The sequence below is a fragment of the Trachemys scripta genome, chromosome 7 (assembly GCF_013100865.1).
Source record: "Trachemys scripta elegans isolate TJP31775 chromosome 7, CAS_Tse_1.0, whole genome shotgun sequence".
Taxonomy (NCBI): Eukaryota; Metazoa; Chordata; order Testudines; family Emydidae; genus Trachemys; species Trachemys scripta.
Window position 1 is genome coordinate 50,560,396 of NC_048304.1, and position 12,295 is coordinate 50,572,690.

The 12,295-nt window shown below is 55.1% G+C and overlaps 2 protein-coding genes across 7 annotated transcripts in view; both read left to right on the top strand.

The window, feature by feature from the left end:
- Window positions 1–4,064, top strand: part of CAMKV (CaM kinase like vesicle associated) — a 56,091-nt gene extending 52,027 nt beyond the window's left edge. Inside the window, exon 11 of the mRNA XM_034777271.1 lies at window positions 1,697–4,064. Coding sequence (XP_034633162.1) covers window positions 1,697–1,951 — 255 coding nt within the window. The 3' untranslated portion in view covers window positions 1,952–4,064. The remainder of the gene's footprint in view (window positions 1–1,696) is intronic.
- Window positions 4,065–9,465: 5,401 nt separating this feature from the next.
- TRAIP (TRAF interacting protein) overlaps window positions 9,466–12,295 on the top strand; it is a 58,460-nt gene continuing 55,630 nt past the window's right edge. For 5 of the 6 annotated variants that reach the window (XR_004646458.1, XM_034775630.1, XM_034775628.1 and 2 more), the window contains exons 1-2: window positions 9,466–9,554; window positions 10,999–11,159. Coding sequence is in view for 5 of the 6 variants with exons in the window: in XM_034775630.1 (XP_034631521.1) it covers window positions 11,062–11,159 (98 nt within the window). In the remaining variant the exon portion in view is untranslated. The other variant, XM_034775629.1, reaches the window with a different exon arrangement.

A 12,295-nucleotide genomic window follows, 5' to 3' on the forward strand; every position in this document is an offset into this window, starting at 1 on the left:
GGGGGGTGCCTCAGGGCGGGGAGCTGCCGCAGGACTGGGGAAGGGGGGGAGGAGCGCAAGGTGGAAGTTTCGCCTAGAGCGCGAAACTTCCTTGCACCGGCCCTGCTCAGCCTCTCCCCGCACTGTGTTCTCCCCAGTCAGGATAGGAAGGGTGATATGGGGATAGGGAACTGGCCTGGGATTGCACAGATCAGTGGTCTAAGCCACCGATTCCCTGGGCCAGTCACTGAACCTACCCTGGGTCTCAGTCTCAGTCCCGCTCTGGACCAGAGGGTTTGGTGTGGTGAGAGGATCTTGCAACGACGGGTGCAGAGAAGACAGGAGGGCCAGGTGAGTACTGAGACAGAGAGATCTCTGGTGTCCCGCTCTCAGGCAGGGCTAAGAAACCAGCCTGTCAGCAGGCAAAGCTGCTTCCGCTGAGGCCCCAGCCCCAGTGCTGTGGCTGTCCGGGGAGCTGCCAGGAAGGGATCCATCAGGTGAAGGGCCCCAGAGGAAGGCAGGGGATTAGTATGCCCAGAGGGGGCTTGAACTGGGCGTTTCCAGACCTAGTTGCCACTGGGTTTCTTTCTTTTTTAACCTTCACTCTGTATTTCCTGGCTTTGTAATGCTCAGGTCTCACACAAACCCTCCGATAGCAAGGTCCTGTAATAGCCAACATTGGACACTGCTTCAGTTTCCCTAGAGTGTCATTGCGGTGACCTAGCCCTCTGGAGAAGTCTGAAAGAGCCACCACTTCCAGGGTAATCAGAGTCTGTCCATTGCCCCTTAACAGGGCGGCAGCCTACGGAGAATCTGTGTGCACTCCCTGCTGAGCGTATGCGGGGCCCTAACAACTGGGCTGTCAGACCCTTAGTCCAAACTGCCCTGTGTCCATCTCAGAACCTCTCCCTATGCTCCCACCCACCCCTGGCTGGCCAGGGCTGCTGTCCTTGGGATCTTCTCCAGTCTGCCTGGACCACAGGCCTGCACCTCTCCTCCACCTGGGAGGGTGAGCCGGATTTGGCCCAGCTGAGCCCCAGCCTCCTTAAAGGGCCAGCTCACCCTAGGACACCTCCCCAACCAGAGCATTGACCCTGAAAGGAGGCTCCTCAAAGTCCCCTAAGGGCTTCACTGTTGCTATTGATTTGCATGGTTGGAGCCCTGATACTGTGGTGATGGGTGTGGTATGCAAGACCAAGGCAAACAGGCATTATGACAACATATGATTCTGGGGTAACTGCAGCATCCCCATAATGTCTGTTCCCTTTGAGGCCTGGTCTACACTTAAAATGTAGCAGTGCTCAGAGGTGTGAAAAAATTCACCCCCAAGGGCTGTAGCAAAGCCAACCCAACCTCCAGAGTAGACCCTTCGTTTAACCTGGCTACAACTGTCTGGGGAGGCAGGTTCCCTGCAGCAGGGGTAAAACCCTTTCCAGCGATGGAGGAAGTGTCTAGGGCAATCAGCAGCAGTGCTGCAGCTGGAGCATTTGTGGTGTATCCCCTGAGTCACTGATCATATAGCTTGGCTCTCACCCCTACACGCTGCACTTGTTTGGGGAGATGCAGGGCTGGGAAGGCCAGGGACAGGCAGAGGGGCACGGAGCAGTGGGCAGGATGGAGGGGGAGGTGGGAGCTCAGTACGAGGGCAGAGGGCTGTTGCGATGGTGAAAGGCCACCCATGCCGTAGTGACCAATGGGATTCCTCCCGTCCCCGCAGAAAGCCGTGCGAGTGACCACACTCATGAAGCGACTCCGTGCACCTGAGCAGGCTGAGCTGGCAAAGCCAACCCTGCCAGCTGCCGCCACGCCGGACAGTGCCGCCTCGCCGGCCCCCACCGCCACCCCGCAGCCTACGGCCGCTGCCGCACCTGACAACACCGCCCCGACGGTGGGAGCCCCATCTACGTGTAATGGAGAAGAAGCCACTGCCCCCAGTGCTACCCCCGAGGCCTGGACCGAGGAGACCGGCTGAGCAGGAGGGACAGGGTGGGGAAGCACTGGATCTCTCATTGTACATAGTTGCTGGCATGGTATCCAAATCTCCCCTGGCTCTCTGTCTGTCCCTGCTGTGTGCCTATCTGTCTGACTCTGTCTACCCCCAGCTGGGCCGCTGCAGAGAGCTTCTATTTAATATGTTCCTGAGCCTGGAGCGACCCGATAGGCCCAGGTGGACAGACAGAGGCAGAAGCAGAGCCCCTTGCATGGAGTTTTCTCTCTCTCCTTTGCTTTTCTTTTCCCTGTCTCCTTTGGTGGCTTTGTTGGTTTCCTTTCCTCACTGGAGGCGGCTCTCTCAGTCTGCCCACTTACTCACCCACCTGATCCCCCATCGCTGGGCCAAGTGAGGGGAAACTGGCACATCAGGATCAAACACAACCACCCTCCGGAGTTCCAGATCCAATTGTTTCCATACCCAGCACTTGTGTGTGTGTGTGTGTGTGTGTGTGTTTACAGACAGCTGCATGTATGTGCTGTGTGTCTATTGCAGTGTATGTGTCTCCAGACATGGGGCATTTGTGCGGGTGTCCATATGAATTAGTGCGTGTCTGGGTGTCTGTGATTATGCATCGGTGTGTGTGTGTGTGTGTGTGTGTATGGGTCTCTGGGTGGGTGGGTATGTCCATATGTGTATCCATGGGTGAACAAGTGTGCGTGTATTGGGTGCATTCACCTGGTTGTGGGGAGAGAAGCAATCCCGAGCCATTTAGAGAAGGATTTGAGCATCAGTCTGGAGAGCAGCAGCTGAGCTGAGCCGGCTGGAGGGATGGGGTGACAGGGAGGTGAGGAGGGCTAGAGATTCAAGTGGCCTAGGGCAGGGAAGCTGCACTTAGATCCCAGATAAAGCTTCCCATGCAATTGCTGGCACCGGTGGGACTCCCTCTCCCATGCCCACAGGTTCCTGTTGAATCATAGAAGATTAGAGTTGGAAGAGACTTCAGGAGGTCATCTAGTCCAACCCCCTGCTCAAAGCAGGACCAACCCCAGCTAAATCATCACAGCCAGGGCTTTGTCAAGCCGGGCCTTAAAAACCTCTAAGGATGGAGATTCCACCACCTCCCTAGGTAACCCATTCCAGTGCTTCACCACCCTCATTGGCTTGCTTGGAGATTTGGGAGATGTGCAGAGAGCCAGTAGCCTGGGTGTCCCTCCTCCCTGCTGTAACGGTGGCATCTGGCCCTGTGGACTGCAGACCTGCCTTCCTCCCTGTGGGTAAGGGAGATGCCTGAGCACCAGTGCTGCCTCACCCTGGCCAGTAGGCACTGGGGATGTCCTGTATCTCCCTAGTCTGCATCCACAGCAGGCTACAGGAGGGGCTGGATCCACGTGGGGGTGAGACACACCAGCCCTGCACTCTGCTGCTTTAGAGCCTGAACCCAAGGCAGATACAGACCAGACTTCACTCACAGTAGCATCCTCCCAGCGTGACAGTTTTGGTCTCACTGCTGCTCCTGCAGGCTCACTGGTGTCACTGACAGCAATGGCCCTGCTGCCAGGAGCTGTGGGCATCAGGGATGACTGTGGTGGCTCAGTGTGTGGAGGAGCCCAGCATTTCTGCATCACAGTCCCTGCTGGTGCGGCCCTGGGAGGAACAAGGGGGCTGCTGGGAACGTCCAAGGGGCTGCAGACCCCTCACAAGAGGTGCCTCTCTAACTGTCCAGTGGCCATCACAAACTCCTCATGGCCAGGGGCTAGAACCGCAGCCCTGCTGAGAGCTGGCCCCCCAGTCGCCTGTGTGTGCTGATCCAAAGGGGTGCGGGAGCCCTGGGTTGGCCTGTTGGAACAAGGGGGAGCAGGGAGGGGTTGGGGGTTGACTCATCGCCAAAGCACTGTCCTATGCCTCTTCCTACAACAATAGTTTTGCCGTTGTGTTTGCAGCCCATGTGTGACAGCACGCAGCATGTCTATGGGAGCAGTATGGTGTATGCATGAGACTTACGCAGCAGAGCTCTGGTCCTAGCTTTGGCCGTGTGAGATTCAGCCCTTGCTGGGTGTATTTATGGAGGATCTGGGGGTGGGAGTGCTGTATGTACATATATACTCTTACTGTGTGGATGTGCAAACATGATAACCCCCATGTGCTCTGTTCAGCACTGTGTAGTCTTGTTTCCTCCCAGAGGCTAAACCTGGGGCACATAGAGAATCTGTACTGTGGAGGCTTAAACATGGGCCCATCCAGTCCAAGCAGGGCTTTCTTGACTGTAGCTCTGGACGGTGGCCCCTTGCAGAGTTGTGTTCCCTTGCCCCAACCCTGAGCTGACAGTTTGCAGAACTAAGGCCGGCCTTAGGGAAAATGGCACCCTGGTGAACTTGTATTTTGGCACCCTGGTCTCTCCTGCCTCCTCTGGCCCCTAACCCATCCTCCGTGGCCCCCACTGCCTCCCCCAGCCCCTCCCCCATCACCCCTGGATCAGCCACTGGCAGAGCACATTTTACCATTTTAGGATGGGGATGAACACTGATTGAACAGTAAGGTTGTCAATCAGGGTGGCGTGATACGAATGTGGCCGCTGAAACAGAGTGGATCCAAGGCGATGAGATGTTCAGTGCCTGGCTGATTGAGCCCAGGGCTGGCTCCAGCTTTTTTGCCACCCCAAGTGGTGAAGGGGCGGGGGGGGGGGAATGCTTGGAGCGGCAGCACTTTGGTGGCAGCTCTACCGTGCCGCTTCATTCTTCGGCCGCAATTCGGCAGCAGGTCCTTCGCTCCAAGAGGGAGTGAGGGACCCGCCGCTGAATTGCCGCCAAAGACCCGGATGTGCCACCCCTTTCAGTTGGCCACCCCAAGCACCGGCTTTCTTCGCTGGTGGCTGGAGCCGGCCCTCATTGAGCCACTCTTCTGCTCCCACCCCCAATTGCACTTCTCCCTCATTGCCTCAAGCTCCCTTCTGTGGCCTCGCACCCCAGCCCTGCCCCACTCCTTGCCTCTTACCCACGGCACGCACCCATAATGCTGGCCCTGTGCAGAACTGTAGCTGCAGGGGACTTTGGGGCACATGGTCCGCTCCAGTCTCCAGCCCCATAATAGTGCCTAGCCCATGGAGCCAGCCCTGCCCAAGGAGACTTGCTCTGGGTTTGCTTTGTGCTGGGCTGTCTGGGGATATGGCAGTGGAAACTGATTGGTTTTAGCTGCTGGTAGGTTGAGTCCGGGGTCCCTCTCTAGCAGAAGAGAAGATTTTCCTTGTTTCCTGAGTCATTTCCCATTGACAAAAATGTGTTTTACAGCCAAATGTTCTAGAGCACTCTGCATTTGTGAAGGTTCTAGATCAAACTCGAGGAGAGCTCCTGGCAGCTCTAGGGCATCTCAGGCATCCAGCTTGTGAAGGTCTTCTTTTAGATCACACCACATGCTTGCCAATAAGTGATCTAGATTGCCACCACCCTGTTGAGGTTCCAGAGTATCCCATGTGAAACCTCATAGGGGCTATAGAGTGCATTCTGGTGGAATGCACAGTCCAGAGCTTGGATCAGGATCTGCTCCCCCCCCACCCCCGTCCCCAGTTTAGGGTGCAGACTGATCTAGTGCTCTAGTGAATGAGCCATTGGGTGGCTGGTTAGATGCCCCTCCACCATGTGGTCACAACAGTGGGAGCCTGAACAACCCCTCCCCATGCTCTAGCTCAAGGCCTAGAAGAAGACTTTTGGAGGCATTTGCCTGCCTGTTCCTAGGTGCAGGGTGCTTGCAGCACTGGCTATCAGTTCTTCAGAGGGTAGGAGCGAGCAGTCCAGATGAGAGCCCTGTGAGGTCTGCTCACTTGACCAGAGTGCCTCAGCTACCCCCCAGGGTCAGGCCTGGCCCATCAGCCCCCTGTGCCCCCTTCCCCTGGCCCCAAACTAAACGCTGTGAAGGGCCTGCGGGATTGACCTGCCATCAATGGGGCCTTCTCCACAGCTGCCTGCCCCAGGGCCCTCCCAGCCTGCGGCTTTCTGGTCTATGGTCCACCACTCTAGCTTTACTTTCCCCTTCTCCTTGATTCGCAGCTGCATGTTTGTAGGGTTGAGTTCCATCTATGAAACTTTTATTTCCACCACGACCACCCAGAAGTTCCTGTGTGATCGCTGCACTGTACTACTGGCAAATAAAGACCTTCTGAGGACAAACCGAGAAAGCACCAGCCACACCTGCTCTGTCTCTTTGTCTGCCCTGCCGATGAGCTCTGCCCTTCTAGAGGCCAGTTCACCCACCAGGCTGGTGTCAGGAGCAGATCCCCCAGCCAGCTGACATGCATGCCTCTGTGCCTCAGAGGTGAGCTGGGGAAAGACTGGGTGGGACACAGATTCTCTGGGGGCTGGAAGGAACAAGGGGTGGAGTAGGTAGAGGTGCAGCTAAGAGGAGGTTAATCACCGAGTCTTGGGGATCTCCCCCCCCCCTCTAAAATCCAGCTCATCTGATCTCTGCTGTCCTGTGGGCAGGCACAGTGGAGCTCCCTCTGGTTGCTATGGCCCTAAACTTGTCTGGCTGCAGCACAGTCTGCTCCAAAAGGGGTTGGGAAATTGCTGGGAGCAAGCCTCAGAGCACCAGCATGTTTGGTATGGCAGCAACTCCCCAGACATTCTTCCCACAGCCCTGGGCCATGGCATGACCCTGGAGAGGGGATCCCATCTAATAGCCACTGCATGCTCCAGGGAGCAGATCCCCTAGCCATCACTGATCTCATGCAATGGGGCCCACAGTCCTTGTGAATGGGCAAGGAAATGGGATCAAAAAGGAGGATCGTTATCCAATCATCGGCCCACTCGCAAGCTGATGGTTCAGATGTTTCGCAGAATCCTTTGCACTGGTCCCCACGATGCTTCATTGGAAAGTCTGTGGGAAGCAGGATGGTTTGTTGGGTTCTCCTGGCATCCAAGGAGACAATGGCCCCCAATGATTGAGACAGCATGCTACAGCAGGAGTCGACTGTGGACAGATGCAGGGAGGCGCTCAGGTGATGTTGGAAGACTTGGAAAAGCTGACGGCTGAGGTCCCATCGATGGATAGGGCGAGCCCCGCACAGGCAGGGCAAGTACACCTTTTAAGCCCTGTCTTTGGGAGAATGCTAATATGGCAAGTAATGCCTGATTCTGCACAGGGCAAGCGGTTGAGATGATACATGGATGGAAGGAGGTCGACCTCTGAAGCTCTCCTAATCCCGTGACCCCATCCTTCTGCTCCATGCACAGCCCAGTATAACTCCCCTCGGGTCCACTGGAATTGCTATTCACTGCATCGTGCCTGTAAGCATGTCCATTTGTACATGTGCTCTTCAGAGGACAAGGCACACACAGGCAGCACCTGGCTGCCAGGTTCAGGTAAGGGCACATTCATAGTCTGCTGCCCTTTGAGCCAAGACTGGGCTTTGCCTGGCTAAGCAGTTTTGAGTATGATTGGAACATGGATGGATGACTTCTGAGAAAATCCCAGGAACTAGTGCAGGGTGGCTCAGTAGGGAGTTCCTACCAAGCCCCACTTCAGTACCTAATAGAACCACATTCAGGCAGTGACCTCTGTTAGAGATGTAAAGCTAAAGTCCTGATCATCTGCGGTCGTTATAGATCCCACAGCACTGTTCACAGGAAGAAGGATATAAACAGGGCTGTGCTGGCAAACTTCCAATTAGGTAGCTTCATTCTACCTCCCCCAAACCCCCCCCCCCCCCCGAGTTTCAATGGGATACGGTATTCTGCTCTTCCTATCTCACTGTTTTATAGTTTTGCTGTGTGCTGTTCAACAACAGCTATGTTCCACCCAAGATGGCTGCATTCCAGTACTGGGTGAAGTGATTCCTGCATATTCCATTCACCATACTCAAGTTCCATCCATGGTTCTGGAGTAGCTAGCTGTTCCTGCTAAAATGTTAAGTAATTAAACCATTAACTCTGAAACTTAATAATGACACCACAGATGACAGTGATGTAAGAGCCCATAGAACAGACCCATGCAGCCAGTCCCACCAAGTCACATTGGAAACTTTTCTTCCCAGACAGAAAGGCCATAAACTTGATGAATTAAGATGAAGTTGCCCAGTACTTGCTGGAGAAGCCACAGAAGTGGCAGGAGTGTGCAGCAGCCCATACTGGTTCAGTTCAGCCCCTGAGGCTAACCAGGCCAAACGTAGCCTCAGCAGGCTCCATACTCATGTGATACATTGCATTTAGCATGCAGGTCTAACAGCTTCACCAGCATTCTGCTCACCAATGCATCCCCTCTCCTGCAAGCATCTTCTCTGCTTTCCTCCCTTGGTAGCCCATCCCAGAGCCCCCGCCACACTGATCCCCCTCCCACAGTAAGGTCCGCTAATGCTGTCTTTGCTGCAGTGGCGTTATGATGTAATAAAGTGGCTCAAAGTCTGGGATTCTGCTTGCCTTCTTGCTGTGCCTGGATGACCAGCCTCAACCTCCCTGGCTATTGCACTTTGTTTTCTCTCTGCTTTGCTGTCTTCATGAAAGTGAAGACAAAATAGCACACTCAACAGCCCATGCTGAGACATCCATTACTCTCTGCATAACTCATGCTATTTGGGTTCCGGCCCTGTCCTCTTTGCCTTGTGCCCCTGATCCTTCAATCAGCTCCACTCGTGCAGACCCATGGGCCAATGAACTGGGGTCCATGTTAGCAGATCCAACTGCAGGACTGATGCTTTAGGCTGTTAGGTCAGCAAGTTAGGGCCTGCACACTTATGGGACTGTTAAACAAATGGTACATCATTACAAATGTAAGATTTTGGTGGGTGAGTAAGGGTCAGCTGGGATTTAAGGTGCCCACAAAGCGAAGGGAGTCCTTGTGAGCAGATGATTATATGCTATGACGATTGGCAGTGGGACAGTTGGAGTTGATAACTAAATCACCATCAGAGGGGTAGCCGTGTTAGTCTGAATCTGTAAACAGCAACAGAGGGTCCTGTGGCACCTTTAAGACTAACAGAAGTATTAGAGCATAAGCTTTCGTGGGTGAATGCCCACTTCATCAGACGCAAGTAAATGGAAATTTCCAGAGGCAGGTATAAATCAGTATGGAGATAACGAGGTTAGTTCAATAAGGGAGAGTGAGGTGCTCTGCTAGCAGTTGAGGTGTGAACACCAATGATGCTCAGGCCACGTTTGCCACGTTTTCCTCACAAGGTGGTGGGCTGGAAACAGGACTGTTTAATGGAAGGTGAGACTCTGCACCCAGACTCCTAACAGGAGACAAGCCATGTTTCATCCTCCAGGCCCCACCCCTTGAGTCTGCAGGCCCTGCCCCTACCCACATGCTCCACCCCATGAGCATGCAGGCCCCACACCATAAGCCTTCTGGCCCCGCCCCACCCCACGAGCATACAGGCCCTGCCTTAAACATTGTGCCCCTGAGTGTGCGAGTCCCGGTCCACCCGTCAACTGTGCACTCCGGCCGGTCAGGTTGGGGCGGCGCTAGAAGCCCGCGCTCCCATTAGCCCCGCCCAAGAGAGCCCGCTGGGGCCAGGCGGAGGAGAAACTCGGGGAAGCTGGCCCCGCCCCCTCCTCCTCCGCCATGTAGCGCGGCGGGTCGGGTCCCGCGCCTTTCCCAGTTTCGTCATTTCCGGCTCATGCCGGAAGCCGCCTCGGAAGGAACTAAATTTGAACGGGTAACACGGTGCAAACCGCACTGACCTCCTGCTTCGGGACCGAGCCCCCCGGGACGGACCCGCCCCCGGACCGAGCCCAGCCTCCGCCCGCGCCCCCTGATCGTGGGCCCTCTCGCAACGAGGGAGGCTGGGGCACAGTCGGGGGCGGGGCGGGAGCTGGCCCGAATGTCCCTAACCCCCGGGCTGCCCGCCGTTTCCCCGGCGCCCTGTCCCTGAGAGAGGCCGCCGCCTATAACCCGCGTGTCCGCCCAGCCAGGCGGGCCGCGGCCCGTGCAGCCCCCAGCCTGTGCTCGGCGCGAGTCCCCGGCTCGTTCCCTGCTGCGGCCCTCAGCGTGACAGCTGCTGTGACCCCGAAGGGACGCTGGGATCGGACCCCGGCTCGCGCTGGGAGCTAGCGTCGCTCTTCCAGGCTGGCTGCAGTCCGGGGGGCATGTAGCCACTAGCACAAAGTCGAGATTCTGCCCCATCTGGGTGTATCGCAGGGGTGGGCAAACTTTTTGGCCTGGGGGCTGTATCGGTTTTTGGAAATTATATGGAGGGCCGGTTAGGGGAGGTGGTTGTGGCCCGCCCCCCCATATCCTATCTGCCTCCCCCTGGGACTCCTGCCCTATCCAACCCCCCTGTTCCCTGATGGTCCCTCTAGGACCCCTACTCTATCCAACCACCCCTTCTCCCTGTCACCTAACTGCCCCTGGAATCCCTGCCCCTGACTGCCCCCTGCTACCCCATCCAACCCCTCCCCCCTTCCTGACTGCCCCCTGGGACCCATGCCCCCATTCACCCCCCTGTCCACACCCCTGCCCCCTGACCACCACCCCGAACTCTCCTGCCCTCTATCCAGCCCCCCCCCCCGCCCCCTTACCATGCTGCCTGGAGCACTGGTGGCTGGCGCCTCTACAGCTGGGCCACGCTGCCACCAGCACGCAGCTCAGAGCACCGGGTCAGGATGCCCCAGGAGCTCACAGTCCCGCCGCCCAGAGCATTGCGTCCGCGGCAGAGTGAGCAAGCTGAGGCTGTGGGGGAGGGTCCGGGCAGGATGGTCCTGTGGGCTAGATGTGGTCCGCGGGATGTAGTTTGCCCACCTCTGGTGTATCAGGTTGGGCACAAACACGTTGTGTGGGCTGGATGCATCCCGGGGACCATATGTTTGACACCCGTGCAACACCTTCTTAATCCCCACCCACGCCCAGCCATGAGTACACTGAATAGCAACATGCCATGCATGCCCTGCGTATTATACCCTACAGTGCCCTCTGTACATTCCCTCTGGCCTGCCTGTAGCTCATAGTGGGTCCCCCCGTGCTATCCTAAATGTTGGGTTATGCCCTGTGTACAGCATTCTGGCCCCTATGCCAGGCAAAGATCCAAACTTGTGAGGCTGTGTTTGGTGTTCGTTCGGGAGACAGCCCCCCTGAGGCTGGTGTGTTCATCTCCCCTTGCATAGGCCAAGGAGAGGTGCTTCCCTGGTTGTGCTGTTGCAGTCTCCTGGATGTTGGAACCATAGAGGATGCCTATCCGTGCCCACTGTACCATCTGCTCAGATTTCTTTGACAATCACAAGGATGTGGCAGCTATCCACTGCGGGCACACCTTCCATCAGGAGTGGTGAGTAGACATGAACAGCATGACAGGTAGTGGTAAAAACATGCATCTCCTTTAACTGCTGAGTTGATATGTCTTATGATGTCAGTGTCTCTGGAGAAACAGAGGAAGTGCATCTCCAGTTTTTTGTTCTTGTGATAATGTCTTGTCTTTTTGCATTTCAGTCTCTGAACTCTTCAGCCTCCTCTTCTCTAATCCTGCTGTTTGCAAATGTTATAGTTAAGGGGGATAAGGATGAAGACAGACATTTAAAAACCATGCACCTTGTGCCTGGCTGACCCTTCTTGCTTTTTGGGGGGGTGGGTTGACAGATGGTTAGTTGGCCATCATTGTAATGCAGGCTTCTAAAAGTTGGGCTTTTCCTGTTTTGGAGAGATGCAGAACTAAAATAACAGGAGGTTCTGTGGGTTGGCATTGAGCTGCATGGTACAGTTGAGTGTTGGGAGCACTGGGCAGGGGGGCTGCAGATCAGCATTGAAGTGCCTTGGCAGAGTTGTAGTAGGGCTAAGGACTGTAGTAGGGGAAGGGGGTGCAGTTCTGCCAATGCAATGCAAAACTGAGCAATGTGGGAAATCCTGCACAGTTCTTGACTAGTTAGTGCTGACTGGAGCTAGGCAGATTGAGTGCCTTATACTCAAAAGCAGTAAAAAGTACTTAATTTGTCTTAATGTATGTTGTTGTATTTTGTAACATGGTATCTTTGATTGAAGGCTCTCTGAGTGCTTTTTGAATATTAAAGTCACACAATGCCACTGTGAGGTGGGTAGATATCTCACCTCCCCATTTTAGTGATTAGGAAACTGAGGCAGAGCAAAAGTTAACTTGACCAAGCTCACAGTAAGCCAGTATCGGATTTGGGAATAGGAATCAAATCCTAGTCCTGTGCTTTTAACGCTCTGAGACTAAAGGAAATGGGGATTAGGCCCGTCAATATACAGACTACAAGATACTTTTTTTTGCCGGTCTTGATTCTTAGGTATTAAATTGAAACTCATTTTTTCATTAAAATGGAGAAATGCCAAACACACTAAATGTGTCTGTATGCCACAGGCTCTCCCCTTTTGAGCCATGTGTTAAAGGAACTTTTTTCGTGGTGACCCAAACTAAGATTCTGTACCAGGGCCTAGTGTCACTTGTTG